At 43.6% G+C, this 16,768-nt stretch overlaps 2 protein-coding genes across 6 annotated transcripts in view; both read right to left on the bottom strand.

The window, feature by feature from the left end:
- Positions 1-1,198: 1,198 nt before the first annotated feature.
- Positions 1,199-16,768, bottom strand: part of TDRD9 (tudor domain containing 9) — a 79,582-nt gene continuing 64,012 nt past the window's right edge. For all 5 annotated transcript variants that reach the window (XM_032624147.1, XM_032624146.1, XM_032624148.1 and 2 more), the window contains 4 exons: positions 15,919-16,057; positions 9,913-10,031; positions 2,805-2,877; positions 1,199-1,536 (listed from right to left, as the gene is read on the bottom strand). In XM_032624147.1, coding sequence (XP_032480038.1) covers positions 1,435-1,536; positions 2,805-2,877; positions 9,913-10,031; positions 15,919-16,057 — 433 coding nt within the window. In that variant the 3' untranslated portion in view covers positions 1,199-1,434. The remainder of the gene's footprint in view (positions 1,537-2,804; positions 2,878-9,912; positions 10,032-15,918; positions 16,058-16,768) is intronic.
- LOC116749611 (60S ribosomal protein L6-like) lies at positions 12,659-13,539 on the bottom strand. Its single transcript, XM_032624151.1, is given in 3 exon segments — positions 12,659-13,129; positions 13,131-13,500; positions 13,503-13,539. Coding segments are annotated over 3 exon segments (867 nt in total). The 3' UTR covers positions 12,659-12,669.

Below are 16,768 nucleotides of genomic sequence, written 5' to 3'. Positions count from 1 at the left end.
ACCCTCAGCATCCAGCGTGCTTCCCGGCTGCCGGCCCAGCACAGCCCTTGGCCAGGCCCCCAGTTTACAGAAGCTCCCCTAGACGGGGTGGTTTTCGAGTTCTCTACATGAGCTCCTGGTCATGACCCCACGTTGCTGACCAAATATGTGCGCTCTCACAAGCCTCAAACTGTCCGCCTGTAAGCAGCCGGCTCAGGTGGACCATTTCTCCGATCCGCCCACTGGCCCTTCCAGACCTTCACTCCAGCTCCTGTCACGCTCGTGTAAGAGCTAACTCAGATCTCATTTACTGCTGCATTTACAGTGGCTCTGCTTTTCTGGTGAAACCCTGACAAAAGTTGACTTTTAAAAAGAAGTCTATATTCCTTTATAAGTTTTAGAAATTTGGATTTTTTGGGCTTCCCTGGTGGCGCAGTGGTTAAGAATCCGCCTGCCAATCCAGGAGACACGGGTTCAAGCCCTGGTCTGGGAGGATCCCACATGCTGCGGAGCAGCTAAGCCAGTATGCAACAACTACTGAGCCTGTGCTCTAGAGCCCGTGTGCCACAGCTACTGAAGCCCATGTGCCTAGAGCCCGTGCTCTGCAACGAGAGAAGCCATTGCAATGAGAAGCCCGTGCACTGCAACGAAGAGTAGCCCCCGCTCACCGCAACTAGAGAAAGCCCGTGCACAGCAACAAAAGACCCAACACAGCCTAAATAAATAAATAAATAATAAAATAAATAAATTAAAAAAAAAAAAAAAAAAAAAGAAATTTGGATTTTTTTCAGAATGAAATACCTTTTAATCTCCTCTAATAACCGTCAGAAACAAACTTAGTCTAATGCTTTTATTGTTTTAACATAGATATACTAGTGACCAGGTAATCTCTCTAATTTCCAAAATGTGGACTAAGAATTTAACTTAAGTAGAAACCTAAAATATACAAAACTGAAGTAGTTTTACCAAAATTAGGTATTTTCCTTCATGGAAAAAAAATCTGAAAATGGCACATGGTTTTGAAAAAAACACACAGCTTTCCCCCTGTGGTACACTGGGAGCCCTGGTTTCTCCTGTGCCCCAGGTTTAAATCAGTGTAACAGAATAGGACATACAAGCATGTTCTAGAACCTTACATGAAAAATTAGCCACTTATATTTACCTTAGTAAATTGAAAGCAAAATACAGCTCTTTTTCCAAATGAAGTCTTCTTTCAGAATAACTTTTCCCAAAGTGTTTATTAATACAGTGATCTTCTGTTTCTAGAAAAGACTAGACTTTTCCCAATCTTTCACTTGAACAGAAATACCACTTTCCAGCCACCATCCGAAGAGGAAAGGAACTGGGACCGAGAAGGCCTTTCAGACAGAGTGGACAGAGGGAGGCAGCCTGCGGGTGGAGCCTTTAACAGGCCTCCGTGGCCCCCAGGAGGGCTGGGTACAGCCTGCATCCCGTCTAGGAACTGAGGACGATCAGTTTGTGCAGCTGGTACAGAAAGGTGTTCTTCCCTCTGCTGCTCTCGCGGTCCGCCTGCTCCATCACCAGTTTCAGATCAACCTATCGGGGCAAAAGGACCAGTCAGGCTCTGCAATGGGACTTTTCTAGACATAAAGTAAAACAAATAAAATTATACACACACATATACATAGACACATAAGATGGCAGAAACTACTCTTTTAATTTTCCAAAAATATTTACAGAATGCTTCTCTATTCTCACAACAATAAATACTATATATCTGCTATTTCATCTTTAATTCATCCTAATAATATGGCAATGTTTACCCAGAAATCTGCCATACATTCCTTCCTATGTAATTGTGAACAGTAAACGTGAACAGAGGCATTAAAGCATGTAAGTTTTCTAAACCACATCAACCTCAGAATGAAATTCTGCTTTCAAATTAAGCCCTGCTATTAGCTTCAAACACCCCCGTGGAGGCTGCAGGAGAGGTGGCTGGGGCACAGCTCTGTGCACATGATGGAGCTGGCTCCAGGGACTGGTCCTCAGGGCTCTAACAGGGGAAACCAGTCAGGGAGCACATGGAGAGAAGGAACATTCTGCAGCAGAAGTAACTTCCAGACTCAGAGTGGGACAACACCATCTCCAGGGGTGGTAGCCTACTTCTACTGCCAAAGGGATGAGGAACTAGTGCCCCAGCTGGTTTATTTATAAAGACATCCTTGGCTCTAGGATTAAAGCTTCAAATTCCTCCCTGAGTTCCTTTCCTGAAGTTACATTTTACTCTAAATCTTACAGACAGGAAATGTCAAGGTGCCCCATGTGGGCCGTGCCCTACTTCACAACTGCTATGGACTGAATTGTGTCTTCCAAATCCCCAACGTGATGGTATTTGGAGATGAGGCCTTTGCGAGGTTATTCAGGTTAGATGAGGTCATGACGGTGGGGCTCCCATGATGGGATTAGGATGGGATTAATGCCCTTATAAGAAGAGACACCAGAGAGACACCACTCTCTCTGCCATATGAGGGCACAGTGAGAAGGTGGATGTCTCCAAGCCACTCCAACAACAACCAATGTACCCTATCCAAACACTCATACCTGTTTTATCCAAAATTAAAGGATAATTAGCCTGAGGTCTAATTTTTCACCAAGACATTACACAAAGTATACTATCCAGAAACAGCCTGTGTGGCCTGTGACCCTGCCCCATTAACCAAAGAACCACGCACTTTGCCGCCAGGCTCCCTCTGCTCCCCGGGCACCCTCCACCAACCCTGTTGGAGCCCCTGAATCCATCAAGAGTTCTGTTCCCATCAATCCTGGTGGTAGGCTGCTCACATGGCCACCTATTTCTCACTCACCTGATTCCACTCATATGGCTTTTCATGCCACTTAGGAACAATCTTCTCTCTTGGTTTCAATGGACAGAACAAACTAAAATTTAAAAAAAGAGAGTTTAAGTCACCTTAATTATACGTTAGCAATTGAAAACACTACCGTGATTTTTAAAATGAAATTTAAATCCTATGTACTTTGTACTTAAATCCTATGTACTTTCCCTCAGAATTGTAACTCCAATAAGTTTCTGAAAGGTCAAAATTTATGTAATTATGATCAGAGAATATTTTAACCCCCTATACATTCAAAAACAAAAAAAAATGGAGCAACGTGGGTCCATAAGACTGACCCTTGTTTTCTGTGTTCCCCTAGTAACCAGTGGAGCTGCTCCGTTACCACACGTCGCCTGGGTTACCGAGTCAAGTTCTAGGAAATGTAAGAGGATCTTTTATACCATTTATTCTTAAGCAGCCATGACAAGTTGGAAATGTCATCAGCTTAAAAAGGCAGAGACAGAGAATTCTAGCAATAAGAATGTAAAGAAGTCTGCAAATCTTGCACCACCCCCCCAAACAACTATAAAACTAGACAAAATCGTCCAAAAAACATGCCTGAAGACTCTGGATATTAACCAAAAGCAAATTCAGAAGCATTCATTCACGAAAAACTGCTGAACTCCAGGTAACAACAGCGGAGTCTGTGGAATTCATGCCTGGGGCTACTCCCACCCACCACTCACATCCACCCCACCAGCTCCACCTGGCACCCTAGTGTTCCCAGGGTGAAAACAGGCATCTTCACTGCCAGACTGAATTTACTTGATTTGGAGCAGAGGGTAAAAACCCTCATGCCTGGCAGCACTGTCAGTAAAAATGGCAACCTCAGTAGGAAATAAATGGAGAAAGCCCACAGCTCTGGGAGCCTTCTGCCCTGGTCCTGCTTGGGGCCAGCAGCAGACCAGCTGACAATCCAGAAACGCAAGAGGGAGATCCTGGAAACGAGTGCCGCAGAGGCTAGTCGGGCTCACCACACACTCCCTAGCTGACGGAGAAGCTGCGCACACCAGTGCGGCAGAGACCTACGAAGGCCCCTGGCCTGCCACACAGCCCTGGCCGACTAGAAGGTGGCATACCCGCACAGGAAAGCCCTGGCAAGAAATAAAAGCCAGATTTCAAAACTGCCTGAACTTTGGATGTACTACATGACCCACACAGAGACCCACCGGCAGCGGGCAGAAGCCTTAATGACTTCGGTATTTGAGCACAACTTCTCACTAATCATTGGCTGAGCACTAGGCAATGCAGACACAAGGATGACCCCTAACAAGCCAGGCTGAAAAATAAAAAGGAGAATTAAAAAAACAGGCATTAGTGGCCTTACAACATGGTGGGGAAACTGATTCTGCAGAATTCTGCAGGGAGTAATCAAAACCCTACATTAATACACTACATGATCTAAAATGCCCAATTTTCAGCAAAAATCATGAGATATTTTGTGAAGAAACAGGAATGTGTGACCCATACTCAGGAATAAAAAAAAGGACAGCCAACAGAAGCTGACTGAGTGGACTCAGATGTGGTTTTAGCAGGTAAGACTTTAAAGCAAACTGTGTTTAAAGAAATAAAGGAAAATATGATGGCAATGACTCAAAGGTAATCTCAATAAAAATTTAAAACTATACACAGAACCAAAGAGAAATTTTAGAGTTGAAAGGTACAATAACTAAAATGGAAAATTCCTTATGTAGGAGACCAAAATCTGCAGGTGTGAGATGGACAAATAAAGAATCAGTAAACTTAAGGATAGATCAACAGAAGCCAACTAATCTGAACAACAGAGAGAAAAAGGACTGAAGAAAAATGACCAGAGCCTCAGAGATCAGTGGGACAACATCAATTGTACACAAACACATGTAAAATGGGAGTCCCAAAGGAGAGGAGAGCAGGAATTAGGCAGAAAAATCATTTACAAAAATTCAAAGATGCAAATAGGTTATAAGTAAAAGGATAGGAAAAGATATGCCATGCAAACAGTAACAAAACCAAGCCAGAGTAGCTATATTAATATCAGACAAAATAGACTTTAAAACAAGAAATATTACTAGAATAAAAAGATTTCATAATGACAAAAGGGCTAATACATCAGAAAGATACAAAAATTATAAACATAAACGTGTCTAACAGAGCCCCAAAGGACATAAAAGAAAAGCTGACAGACTTGAAAAAAGAAATAACTCAATAATTTGTTAGAAATTTTAATATCCCAGTTTCAACATTACAGAACTAGAGAGAAAACCAGCAAAGACAGTGAGTCCTAGAACACCAACTCAATCCACCCAACATCTACAAAACACCCCACCCAACAACAGACGTGCATTCTTCTCAAGTGAACATGGACCATTTTCCAGGAAAGACTGTATGTCAGGCCATAAAACAAGTCTCAATAAATTTTAAAAGAAATTCTGAAAGACTGAAATCATTCCAAGTATGTATAATACCTACACAGAAATAAATTATATATCAACATTTTAAAAAGTTGAAAAATCCCAAAATACTTGAAAATTAAACAATATACTTCTAAATAACCCATCAAAGAAGAAATCACAAGGGAAACTAGAGAATATTTTACAAAGAATAAAAATCAAAATACAACAAATCAAGAAGTATGGGATGCAGCAAAAACAGTAACGGAGAGAAATGTATAGCTTTAAACGTCTGTAACAGAAAAGAAGGTCTCAAAACAATAATTAAGCTTATAAGTTATGAAACTAGAAAAAGAGCATGCTAAACCCAAAGCAATCAGAAGTAAGGGAATAATCATTATGAGAGTGAACATCAATGAAACAGAAAAAAGTTAAACACTAGGGGGAAAAAAAATCAACAAAACCAAAAGTTAGTTCTTTAAAGGGGTCAACAGAATTAATAAACTTTAGCTAAGCTAAACTGACTTAAGAAGAAAGAAAATCTGAACAGACCTAAAACACAAGAAATTAGTAATTTAAAATCCCCCCACAAAGAGAAGTCCAAGCTCAAATGATTTCATTAGTAATTTCTATCAAATATTTAAAGAAATATCAATCTTATATAAACTCTTTCAGAAAATAGCAGGAAACACCTCCTAACTCATTCTATGAAGCCAGTGCTACTCTGATACCAAATCAGACAAAGATATCACAAGAAAACTTGTGGTATCTTGTGAAACCAATAACCCTCATGAACACGGATGAAAAATCTTTAGCAAAAACCTATTAAAAACCTTTAACTTGCTTGCTATAAAACAAGTTTATAGGGACTTCCCTCATGGCGCAGTGGTTAAGAATCCGCCTGCCAACGCAGGGGACACGGGTTTGAGCCCTGGTCCGGGAAGATCCCATATGCTGCAGAGCAACTAGGCTCGTGTGCCACAACTACTGAGCCTGCGAGCCACAGCTACTGAGCCTGCACGCCTAGAGCTCCGCAACAAGAGAAGCCACCGCAGTGAGAAGCCCGCGCACTGCAACAAAGAGTAGCCCCCACTTGCTGCAACCAGAGAAAGTCCGCATGCAACAACGAAGACTCAACACAGCCAAAAATAAAAATAAATTTTAAAAATAAATAAAAATAAAACAAGTTTATAAAAAGAATTACACACTATGTGGAATTCATCCCGGGAATGCAGGCTAGTTTTAACAACCAAAAAGCAATTAATGTAATATACCATACAAATCAAAGAAAAAAAACCATGATTATCTCACAGACACAGAAAAGGCATTTGGCAAAATGTGACATTCTTTCCTTATGAAAGCTCTCAGCAAACTAGGAATAGAAAGTAACTCCTTCAACCTGATAAAGAGCCTCTACAAAAACCCTGCAGCTAACCTGCAGCTAACATACTTAGTAGTGAAAAACGATGCTTTCTCCCCAAAGCTGGGAACAAGGCAAAGATGTATGTTCTCACCACTTCTATTCAGCTCAATACAGAGGGTTCTAGCCAGTATAATATAACAGGAAAAAGAAATTAAGAGCACACAGATTGGAAAGGAAGCAGTAAAACTGTCTTTATTCATAGATATGATCCTGTATGTAGGAAATCCTAAAGAACCTACAAAAACTACTGGCACTAACAGGTTTAACAAGGTCACAGGATAAAAGATCAATATATAAAAATCAAGCTTCCCTGGTGGCGCAGTGGTTGAGAGTCACCTGCCGATGCAGGGGACATGGGTTTGTGCCCTGATCCGGGAAGATCCCACATGCCGCGGAGCGGCTAGGCCCGTGAGCCATGGCCGCTGAGCCTGCACGTCCGGAGCCTGTGCTCCGCAATGGGAGAGGCCACAACATTTCTAGCAATGAACAATGCAAAAATAAAGAAAACAATTTAAATTCACAATAGCATCAAAAAGACTAAAATAGAAGTAATTTAACAAAATACTGCACACTTGAAAACCATAAAAAGTGTTAAGAGAAATTAAAGGATATCTAACAGACATTCCAGCTCAGTGCATTGTACAACTCAATACTGTTAAGGTGGCAGTTCTCCTCAAACTGATCTACAGATTCAATACAATCCCCATCACAACCCCTGCAAGGTTTGTTGTAGAAATGAACAAGACGATCTTAAATTTTATATGGAAAGTAAAAGGATCTAAAAGAGTAAAAAAAACAACTTTGAAAAAGAAGAACAAAATATGAGGACTAACACTACCCAATTTCTATTAAAGACAGACATGAATCAACAGAACAAAATAGGAAAGTTCAAAAATAAACCTTTACATTTATGGCCAATTGATTTTTGACAGGTGCCAAGGCAATTCAGAGGGGGAAAAGACAGTTCTTCAGCAAATGATGTTATAGCAACTGGATGTTCATATGTGAAAAAATGAACTTAAGACTCTTACACGTCACACCATATACAAATATCATCTCAAAATGGATCAAAGACCTCAGTACCATAAGTAAATATAAGAATTAGAGGAAAACAGAGGAGAAAGAAAACTCTTCTGTGAAGGTGGGTTTAGCAAAGATTTTTCAGATATAACACCAAAAGCATAAACCATAAAATTTTTTTTTAAAAAGCTAAAGTGGACACCATCAAAATTAATAACGTGTTCTTTAGGATACGCCATTAAGAAAATGAAAAGACAAGCTATGTGATGGGGAAAATATCTGCAAATGGCATATTCGGAAGAGACTTTTAGCTAGCATTTATAAAGAATTTCTACAACTCAATAAGACGACAATCAAACCAATTAAAAATCAGGGAAAAGATCTGAAGATACTTCACCAGAAAAGGTGTATGATTGGTTAATAAGGATATAAAAAGATCTTTTATATCATTAGTTATTAAGGAAATGCAAATTAAAACCATAATAAGATACTACCATAACTCCACTAGATTAAGTACAACAAAAAATACACTGACAATGCCAGGTGCAGGCAAGGATGTGAAGAGACTGGAACTGTCATATGTTGCTGGTGGGAATGTAATACGCAAGTCACTTTGGAAAACAGTTTGTCCATTTCTTAAAAAATTAACATAAACTTACTATACAACCTACCAATTCTACTCCTAGATATCTACCCGAGAGAGAAGAAAATATATGTTCACTCAAAGACTTTACATGACTTTCCAGAGTAGCATTATTCATAACAGCCAAATACTGGAAACAATCCAACCATTTCATCACCTGGGGAATGGATGGATAAAGGAAATGTGGCAGACACAAACAGTGGAGTATTATTCCGTTGTTAAAAAGAACAAACATGTTACAACACGGATGAACCTCAAACATATTATGCTCAATGAAAGAAGCCAGATTTTTTTTTTAAAAAAACATTATGCCATTTATATAAAATTTTCAGAGAAGGCAAATCTATGGAGACCAAGAGCAGCTCAGTGGTTGCCCAGAGTGGGGGTAGGAATAGGAGTTGCTGACAAACGTAAGAACTTGTGTTTCTAAAAACAGCTTTATTGAGGTACGTACCATGAACTAATTAATTTAAGTACACAATTTAATAATTTTAGTAAATCTATAGATTTGTGTGACTATCACCACAACTGTTCTAAGGTATTTATAAGCGAACCTTTGGGGATGACAGAACTGTTGTAAAGCTGAGTTGTGGTGATGGTTAGCACAAGTCCGCAAACTTACTAAAACCACTGAACTGCTACCCTAACCCCCACCTACCCAGAGCACAGCAAGTCAGGACACGGCCACCCTCGTCGGGGGTGGAGAGAGAGGGGATAAGGAGAGGCAAAGGAGCACCAGGTGACTGGTCCTTCCTGGCGAGAAGGCGTCCTGTGCTGTTGGGAGCAGAGCTGTGTAAGAACAGGGAGCATCTGCCAATTTGGTGACCTGCCGCTCCTTCCCATATGCATTTTGGGTGGTTTCTTTTAGCTTTATGAGCACTTCGTATGTTTTATAACACGGTTTCCCTCAGCTGCTGGTCACATGGCACATTCACTGCGTGCAAACACACTGAGCTGACCTGTGCGCTGTATGTATGTTAAACTTCAACACAAAGTTCACGTAAAAATATTTTCAGCCTTTATCACAATGGCTAAGGCAGCTCTGTTTATCTAACGCCTTTCTGAAAGGTGTCCACTGCTCCCTGTTCTCACGCAGGACTGGATGTGCCGGGAGCCTTCTGTTTGCTCCTCCCCCATGTCTGTCCTCCCTTCTCGGCCTCCTCTGAGCTGTCCAGGCTGACCTGGGCTCACGGGCTGCACCAACGAGAGCCCCTGTCCTAGGGATTCGGATTGGGTTTGGCCAACGGAGAGCCCAGCAAGTGTCGGAGGGGGAGGGGGAAGCGCGACAGCGGGGCCCACTCCTGTAGGTTGGTCCTCTCCACACAGCCTCTCAGCCTCCACAGCCCAGGCCCCTTCCCTCCCTTTGCCCCTGAGGTGCCCACTGTGGTTTCCCTCCGACCTGCCTGTGCCATTTGAAAGGGTCTCTTTATCACATTCTCAAGCCGCCCCTACCTGCTGCCTGGCTCCTGGCTGACGATCAGGACACAGGTGGCTGGTGCCTCCGTCTGGCACCTCTAAGCTGCCGCCCCGCGTCAGAGGATCAGTCTATCACGTCTCATAAACAATTCAAGGCATTCACAATCTAGACAGCTAAGAAAGAAAACTTGTCATCACACAACTCACCCTAAAAGTTTCTGCCGAGCATTATCCTGCAACTGTGTGATCCTTTCTGGCCCAAGACACATCGATCCATTTGGTCCATCACACACTAGCTTGTTAATAGCAGCTCTGAGAATATTAATCTGTAAATAAAATGGCAACGTACTCATATGGTTCTTCTATAATTGAATTCCACTCCATAGTTAAATAATTCATAAGCATTCAGATTTCATATTTTCATGATTACCATCAGTATCGTTTCTGGAAGAAATTATCAAAACGAGACAAATAACACCAATAACCACTAGCGATAATTTAAGAAGCAATAACAGAAAAAAAAACAGCAAGGAAGGTTCAGACTTTTCAGTGTAAGCACACTTTTTAAAATTCTACTAAAATTTAATAGTTTAACCCATGGGGTTACACTGTTCAAAATCTACTTGTATCACATACCCAGTAAGCCCTCTGTATCTGTGGATTCAACCAACCTTGGATCAAAAACATTCAGAAAAAAAAAATTCCATGAAGTTCCAAAGATCAAAACCTGAATTTGCCATACACTGGCAACTATTTACATAGGGTTTACATTGTATTAGGTATTATAAGTAATCCAGAGATCATCTAAAGTGTATGGGTGGTGTGTACAGGTTATATGCAAATACTACACCATTTTATATAAGGGACTCGAGCTTCTGCAGATTTTGGTATCTGATGGGGGTCTTGGAACCAATCTCCCACAGATACCGAGGGAGGACATACGTTCCTCTCACTTTGTGTGTGCTTTTCTTCCTTTATTTTTTTTAATATTTATCTATTTGGCTGCATCAGGTCTTAGTTGAGGCACGTGGGGCCTTTCGCTGCAGCACGAGCTTCTCTCTAGTTGTGGCACACGGGTTCCAGAGCACGTGGGCTTAGTAGTTGTGGCACGCAGGCTCTAGAGCACATGGGCTTAGTTGCCCCACGGCATGTGGGATCTTAGTTCACCGACCAGGGATTGAACCCACGTCCCCTGCATTGGAAGGAGGATTCTTAACCACTGGACCACCAGGGAAGTCCCTTGTGTGTGTTTTTTCAATTGAGGTACAATTGGTACATGACAGTATGTTAGTTGCAGGGGTACAAAAGAATAATTCGGTGCTTGTATACACTGCACAGTTAAGTCCAGTTACCACCGGTCACCATGTACCTGACCCCTTCACCCTTTCCGCCCCTCTCGGCCCCTACTGTCGCCCTGTTTGCAACGTTCCCACAGAAGCCTGAGGAGCGCCCCCAGAGCAACAACGTGCCATATTTTGTTCCAGTCTGTGTCATAGTGTTTAATGAACTTTCTGCTTTGAGTAATCTGAAATTTAGGAAGAGCAGCGAAGACAGAACAGACGTTCTGTGCACCCCTCCCGGATGCGAACGCCTTCCACCCGCAGTCCATCTGTCACTACTCAGAGGCTGACCTGGGCACGTCACTATTAACTGGAGTCCAGGCTCCATGTGGATTTGACCACCTTTTCCACTCACGTCCTCTTTCTATCCCCGGACCCAATCCAGGGCACCACACTGCACCTGTTGTCACGTCTCCCCGGTCTCCTTTGGTCCAGGGCAGTCTCTTAGCCTTTTCCTGTTGAGACCTTGACAGTTCTGATTTCTAGTCAGGTATTTTGTGAGATGCCCCCTAGTCTGGGCTTATGTGACGCCTTTCTCATGATTAGGTTGGGGTGGTGAGTTCCGGGGAGAACCCCACAGAGGTGGGGGCCCTTCTCATCCCATCCCGTCAGGACATGTGTGCCATCGCCAGGACGGATCACTGGTGATGCTGGCCTTGGCCACTTAGCCGAGGCAGCGTCTGCCAGGCTCCGTGGAAGCCAGTCACTAAGTCTAGTCCACTCTCAAAGCGGGGAGGAGGGAACAGGGGAGGTGTAAGCTCCACCTCCTGGGCACTGCTGGGAATTCTCCTGAGTGGAAGATTTGTCTCCTCATCCCCATTTGTTTATTCAAGCACTTGTTTACACCCTTTGGACACCGTGAGTTATAACCCAATACCCCATGATTTATTTTGTTGCTCTGTCCCAACCCTGGCCACTGGCCTCCCATGTCCCTGTGACAGGCTGCATACTTTTGTTTCTTGAGTGCTTCTTTACTTCCTGGCTCTACAAGAAGCTCCAGGCTCATCCTGTGTTTCCTCTGCCCATTTCTCCAAGGAGCCCTGGTTCCTTTTATTGGAAAATCCTATCAGAAACCGCAATCTGGGCCCTGGGTAGTTCGTGGCTACTGGGGTGTCATCGTTTCTTGCGCTCAGAGAGCTAGGTTATTGGTGCGTGCGTACGAAATCATGTATACACACGTAACTTACTTGCATGAAGTTAAATGTGAATTCCTACTGAACCATGTCTCCGTCACCCTGTCCCACAGGGTGTGTTCTAGCCTTCCTTTCTAAGTCCACCTCTAAGTTTAGTAATAAGAAACCTGGCTCCTGCGTCCGTTTACTCGTGCTCAAGCCCAGTAGCACACAGTTTCAGAAACAACTTGCACTCCATGAGAAACAACTTTACCAAGTAGAAGACAGGAGCCTTACCATTTCCAGTTAAAAGTGGTTTCCAAAGCTCCTTTTCCCCTCACCCCCTTCAATGCAATTATCCCCCAAATCCTAGTCGGTGTTGGGTGTGTGTGTGTGTGTGTGTGTGTGTGTGTGTGTGTGTGTGTGGATTGCATATATCAGAGTTCCACTCTTTCACGGGGCACGGACTATATATTTTTTTACTTATTTTTTTTTTGGACCCAATTATTTAATTAGGTTCTTTGTAAGAAGTTTGGAACACTACTTTGTGAGGATAAACTCTGTTTGTAAGAGCGAACACAGAGCGGAGGTAGCCCTGGAGCTGAGGAACAGCTTTGATTCTTTGCAGAATTTGAGTCCACAGCTTTCTGATCAACCTTCCGCTGCTCTGTAATCTCGTATTTCTCCCTCTCTGTGTCGAAGATCTCACCTTCCTGGTGCCTGGGCTTACGCAGTTTCTTCTTCTTGAAGTAAGCATCAGTGAGATGTTCTGGGATTTTCACACCACTGATATCAATTTTGGTGGAAGTGGCAATGACAAATTTCTGGTGTGTTCTCCGCAGAGGAACTCGATTGAGGGACAGAGGCCCGGTCACAAGTAGCAAGCCGCTGCTCAGCTGCTTCAGGAAAATGACCCTCTTGCCTCCGTGGCACCCAGTGAGGATAACCAGGATGGTCCCAGGGGTGATGCTGGCGCAGTTTTCTCGCATGCTTACTGAAGGGTTTTTTGCCGTGACTCAACAGCTTTCGAGGCACATCTTCAGTAGGATGATACCTAGGCACTTTGCGAAGTTTAACTACCCGGGTACCACCATTCTTGTCACCACCAACTGGTTTTGTGACAGTAGCAAGAAGCTTCACCTTCTTTTTCTTTTCAACCTTGGATTTAGCTGCTGAATACTTCCTCTCGTACGAGGCCTTTCTGGAATACATAGCCGATCGGGAATATCTGCCAATTCCTCTGACCAGGACAGGGTTTCGGCTGCAGTGGGGCTTCCCCTTCTTAACCTGCTTCACCTTTTTAACCTTGCCACCAGCATCAGCCTTCTTGGCTTCAGGTTTTTCTCCTTAGTATCTGGCTTCTCAGCCTTTTCACCCGCCATCTTGCAAGATGGGAAAAACTATTTTTTTACTTACTTATTTGGTTGCACCAGGTCTTAGCTGCAGCAGGTGGACTCCTTAGTTGCAGCACGTGGGCTCCTTAGTTGTGGCAGGCTAACTCTTAGCTGTGGCATGCACGTGGGATCTAATTCCCTGACCAAGGATCGAACCCGGGCCCCCTGCACTGGGAGCGTGGAGTCTTAACCACTACACCAACAGGGAAGCCCCAGACTATGGGATTTTTTGTTTTTTTGTTGTTGTTTTTTTTAACATCTTCATTGGAGTACAATTGCTTTACAATGTTGTGTTAGTTTCTGCTGTATAACAAAGTGATTCAGCTATATACATACATACAACCCTATATCCCCCCCTCTTGCGTCTCCCTCCCACCCTCCCTATCCTACCCCTCTAGGTGGTCACAAGTCACCGAGCTGATCTCCCTATGCTATGTGGCTGCTTCCCACTAGCCATCTATTTTACATTTGGTAGTCAGACTACGGGTTTTGACAAGCACACAGAGCCATGCATCTACCCCCGCAGCACACACAGGGCAGCTCCTTCACTCTCCAGTCCCTGTGGTATCCTTTGTGGTCCATCACTCCTCTGCCCCTAGGAACCACGAATCTGTTTTCCGTCCCGATAATCTGGCCTTTTCCAGAATGTCATATGAATAGAATCATACCATCTGCAGCCCCCGCCCGAGTCCTGGCTTCTCTCACTTAATAACATGCGTTTAAAATTCGCTCACGTTGTTGCAGGAATCAACTGCTCACTCCCTTTATTACTGAGGAGTACTCCACTGTATACGGCTGTGCCACAGCTTGTCCATCCCCTGCTGAAGGACATCTTGACTGCTTCCAGTTGTTAGCTATTATGAATGCTGCAATCCATATTCACAAACAGGTCTTATGTGGATGTAAGTTTTCAAATCTCTTTGATAAATACTTAAAAGTAGGACTCCTGGGTCTTACGGTCGGTGTATGTTTAACTTTGAAGAACCTTATCCTCCACAAACACTAGTCCCGCTCTGCACTTCCACCAGCAGTAACAGTGTTCCTGTTGCTCCACATCCTTGCCAGCACTGGGTATTTTCAGTTTTTTGGATTTTAGCCATTCTAATAGGTCTGCAGAGGTACGTCACTGAGATCTTAACTTGCATTTTCCTAATGACATATGATGTTGAACACCTTTTCATTGGTTTATTGCCATCCATATTTAATTTAGTTGCTTATTTTATTGAGTTTTAAGAGTTCATTACACATTATGAACAAAAGTCCTTCCTTAGATACATATTTGCAAATATTTCCTCCCCTTGTGTAGCTTGTCTTTTCATCCTCTTAACAGGGTCTTCTGCAGAGCAGGTTTTAATTTGATAAAGTCCAAATTATCAATTTTTTCTTTCAGATTATGCTTCATTGCATCTACAAACTCACTGCCAAACCCAAGGTCATATCGATTTTCTCCTGTATTTACTTCTAGGAGTTTTACAGCTTCACATTTCATGACTAGGCCTATGATCTAAGGAGTACTTTTAAGCCCCGAAGCCCCTTTACATGAAAGGGCAGTCAAGTTCAATCAACAAAGCCACATGCCCCCTGGAGAAAGGACCAGACCGCAGGCCTCACCCGGCGCCCCTCCCCCACCCCACCCCCTCCTGCACAGCTACGCCAACCTCAGCGACTCCATGGAACTTCTAGCACTCTGGAGGACTGCTTCCAAACTAGCTGTCCTGAAAGACCAGCTTTGTTTCTCATTTTGTAAAATGCAACAGAACTGAGTTACTACAACAGTGAAATACAAAAACAAAAGCATACAAAACATAAGCCCAAATTTTTCATTATTAAATTCAAAAGCTATAAAATTACTTTGTCACCCAAGTCTCTAAATGGTCAGCCTTAACTTGTGCACCGATCTGGTCCCAGACCAGCATAGGTACTTCCGCCGCAGAGTCGAGTTTGCACCCAAGGGTCAGCCCAGCGAGCCCCCCACCGTGTGTGCGTGGAAAGGACCGAGTGGGGCAGGACTCTCCTCAGTCCCCAACAGGAACTAGCAAGGATGCCCAGCTGGTCCTGACGTGGGGTGAGGCCTGGGCAGACATGCACGGCAGTCTTGCTGCCTGCTGCTCAGTCCTACTGCCCAGGAAGGCTTACTGTGCTGGGAGGCACCTAATGAGAAATCCAGAGAGCACCACCTGTCGGGAAGCTACTTTGCACAGAAAAGTAAAACAGGCAGGTCAAGGGAGAGCGAGCACCTCCAGGACCGGAGGTGTGCGCCTGCATTTTAAGCACGGCCTCAGACACAGCTCCTGTTGCTGAACGGCTGTACCAGCAAAACGAGCGCGAGCAGCAGCTCCCCCTCTATGATGACCTCAGCAGCCTTACCTCTATGGCATCCTCCACGCTGAACTGCACGTCAAATGCGAGCTCCATGTCATGCTCCGGCAGGAGAGGGGCCCCTGTAGTCGGATTCCACCCCAAACCACAGAGGACTCCAGTATAGCATTTGCCATCTCGATCAACTCTAAATGAAAAGTTTTGAGAAAAGTTAATATTTCAAAATTGTTAAGCCACGGGGTTTTTTGTTTTTGTTTTTTTGAATGGGCAGCCTGAGTTTATTTTATATATACAGATAGTATATATATATTTATTTACTTATTGAAGTATAGTTGATTTACAATATTGTGTTAGTTTCAGGTATACAGCACAGCAATTTGGATATATATATGTATGTATGTGTATATATCCCTCTTCAGACTCTTTTCCCTTATAGGTTATTAGAAAATATTGAGGGGCTTCCCTGGTGGCACATTGGTTAAGAATCCGGCTGCCAATGCAGGGGACACAGGTTCGAGCCCTGGTCCGGGAAGATCCCACATGCTGTGGAGCAACTAAGCCCGTGCGTCACAACTACTGAGCTGGCACTCTAGAGCCCACAAGCCACAACAACTGAGCCCGTGTGTCACAACTACTGAAGCCAGCGCTCTAGAGCCCGTGAGCCACAACTACTGAGCCTACATGCCACAACTACTGAAGCCCACACGCCTAGAGCCCATGCTCCACAACGAGAAGCCACCGCAATGAGCAGCCCACGCACTGGAACGAAGAGTAGCCCCCGCTCGCCACAACTAGAGAAAGCCCGCACGCAGCAATGAAGACCCAATGCAGCCAAAAATAAATTAATTAATTAATTTTAAAAAAAAAAGCAAGCCCTGCTCACTGACACACTTCTCTC

This window comes from Phocoena sinus, chromosome 2, assembly GCF_008692025.1.
Source record: "Phocoena sinus isolate mPhoSin1 chromosome 2, mPhoSin1.pri, whole genome shotgun sequence".
NCBI lineage: Eukaryota > Metazoa > Chordata > Mammalia > Artiodactyla > Phocoenidae > Phocoena > Phocoena sinus.
Note: the sequence above shows the minus strand (reverse complement) of the source record. Positions and strands in the feature narration are given on the sequence as shown.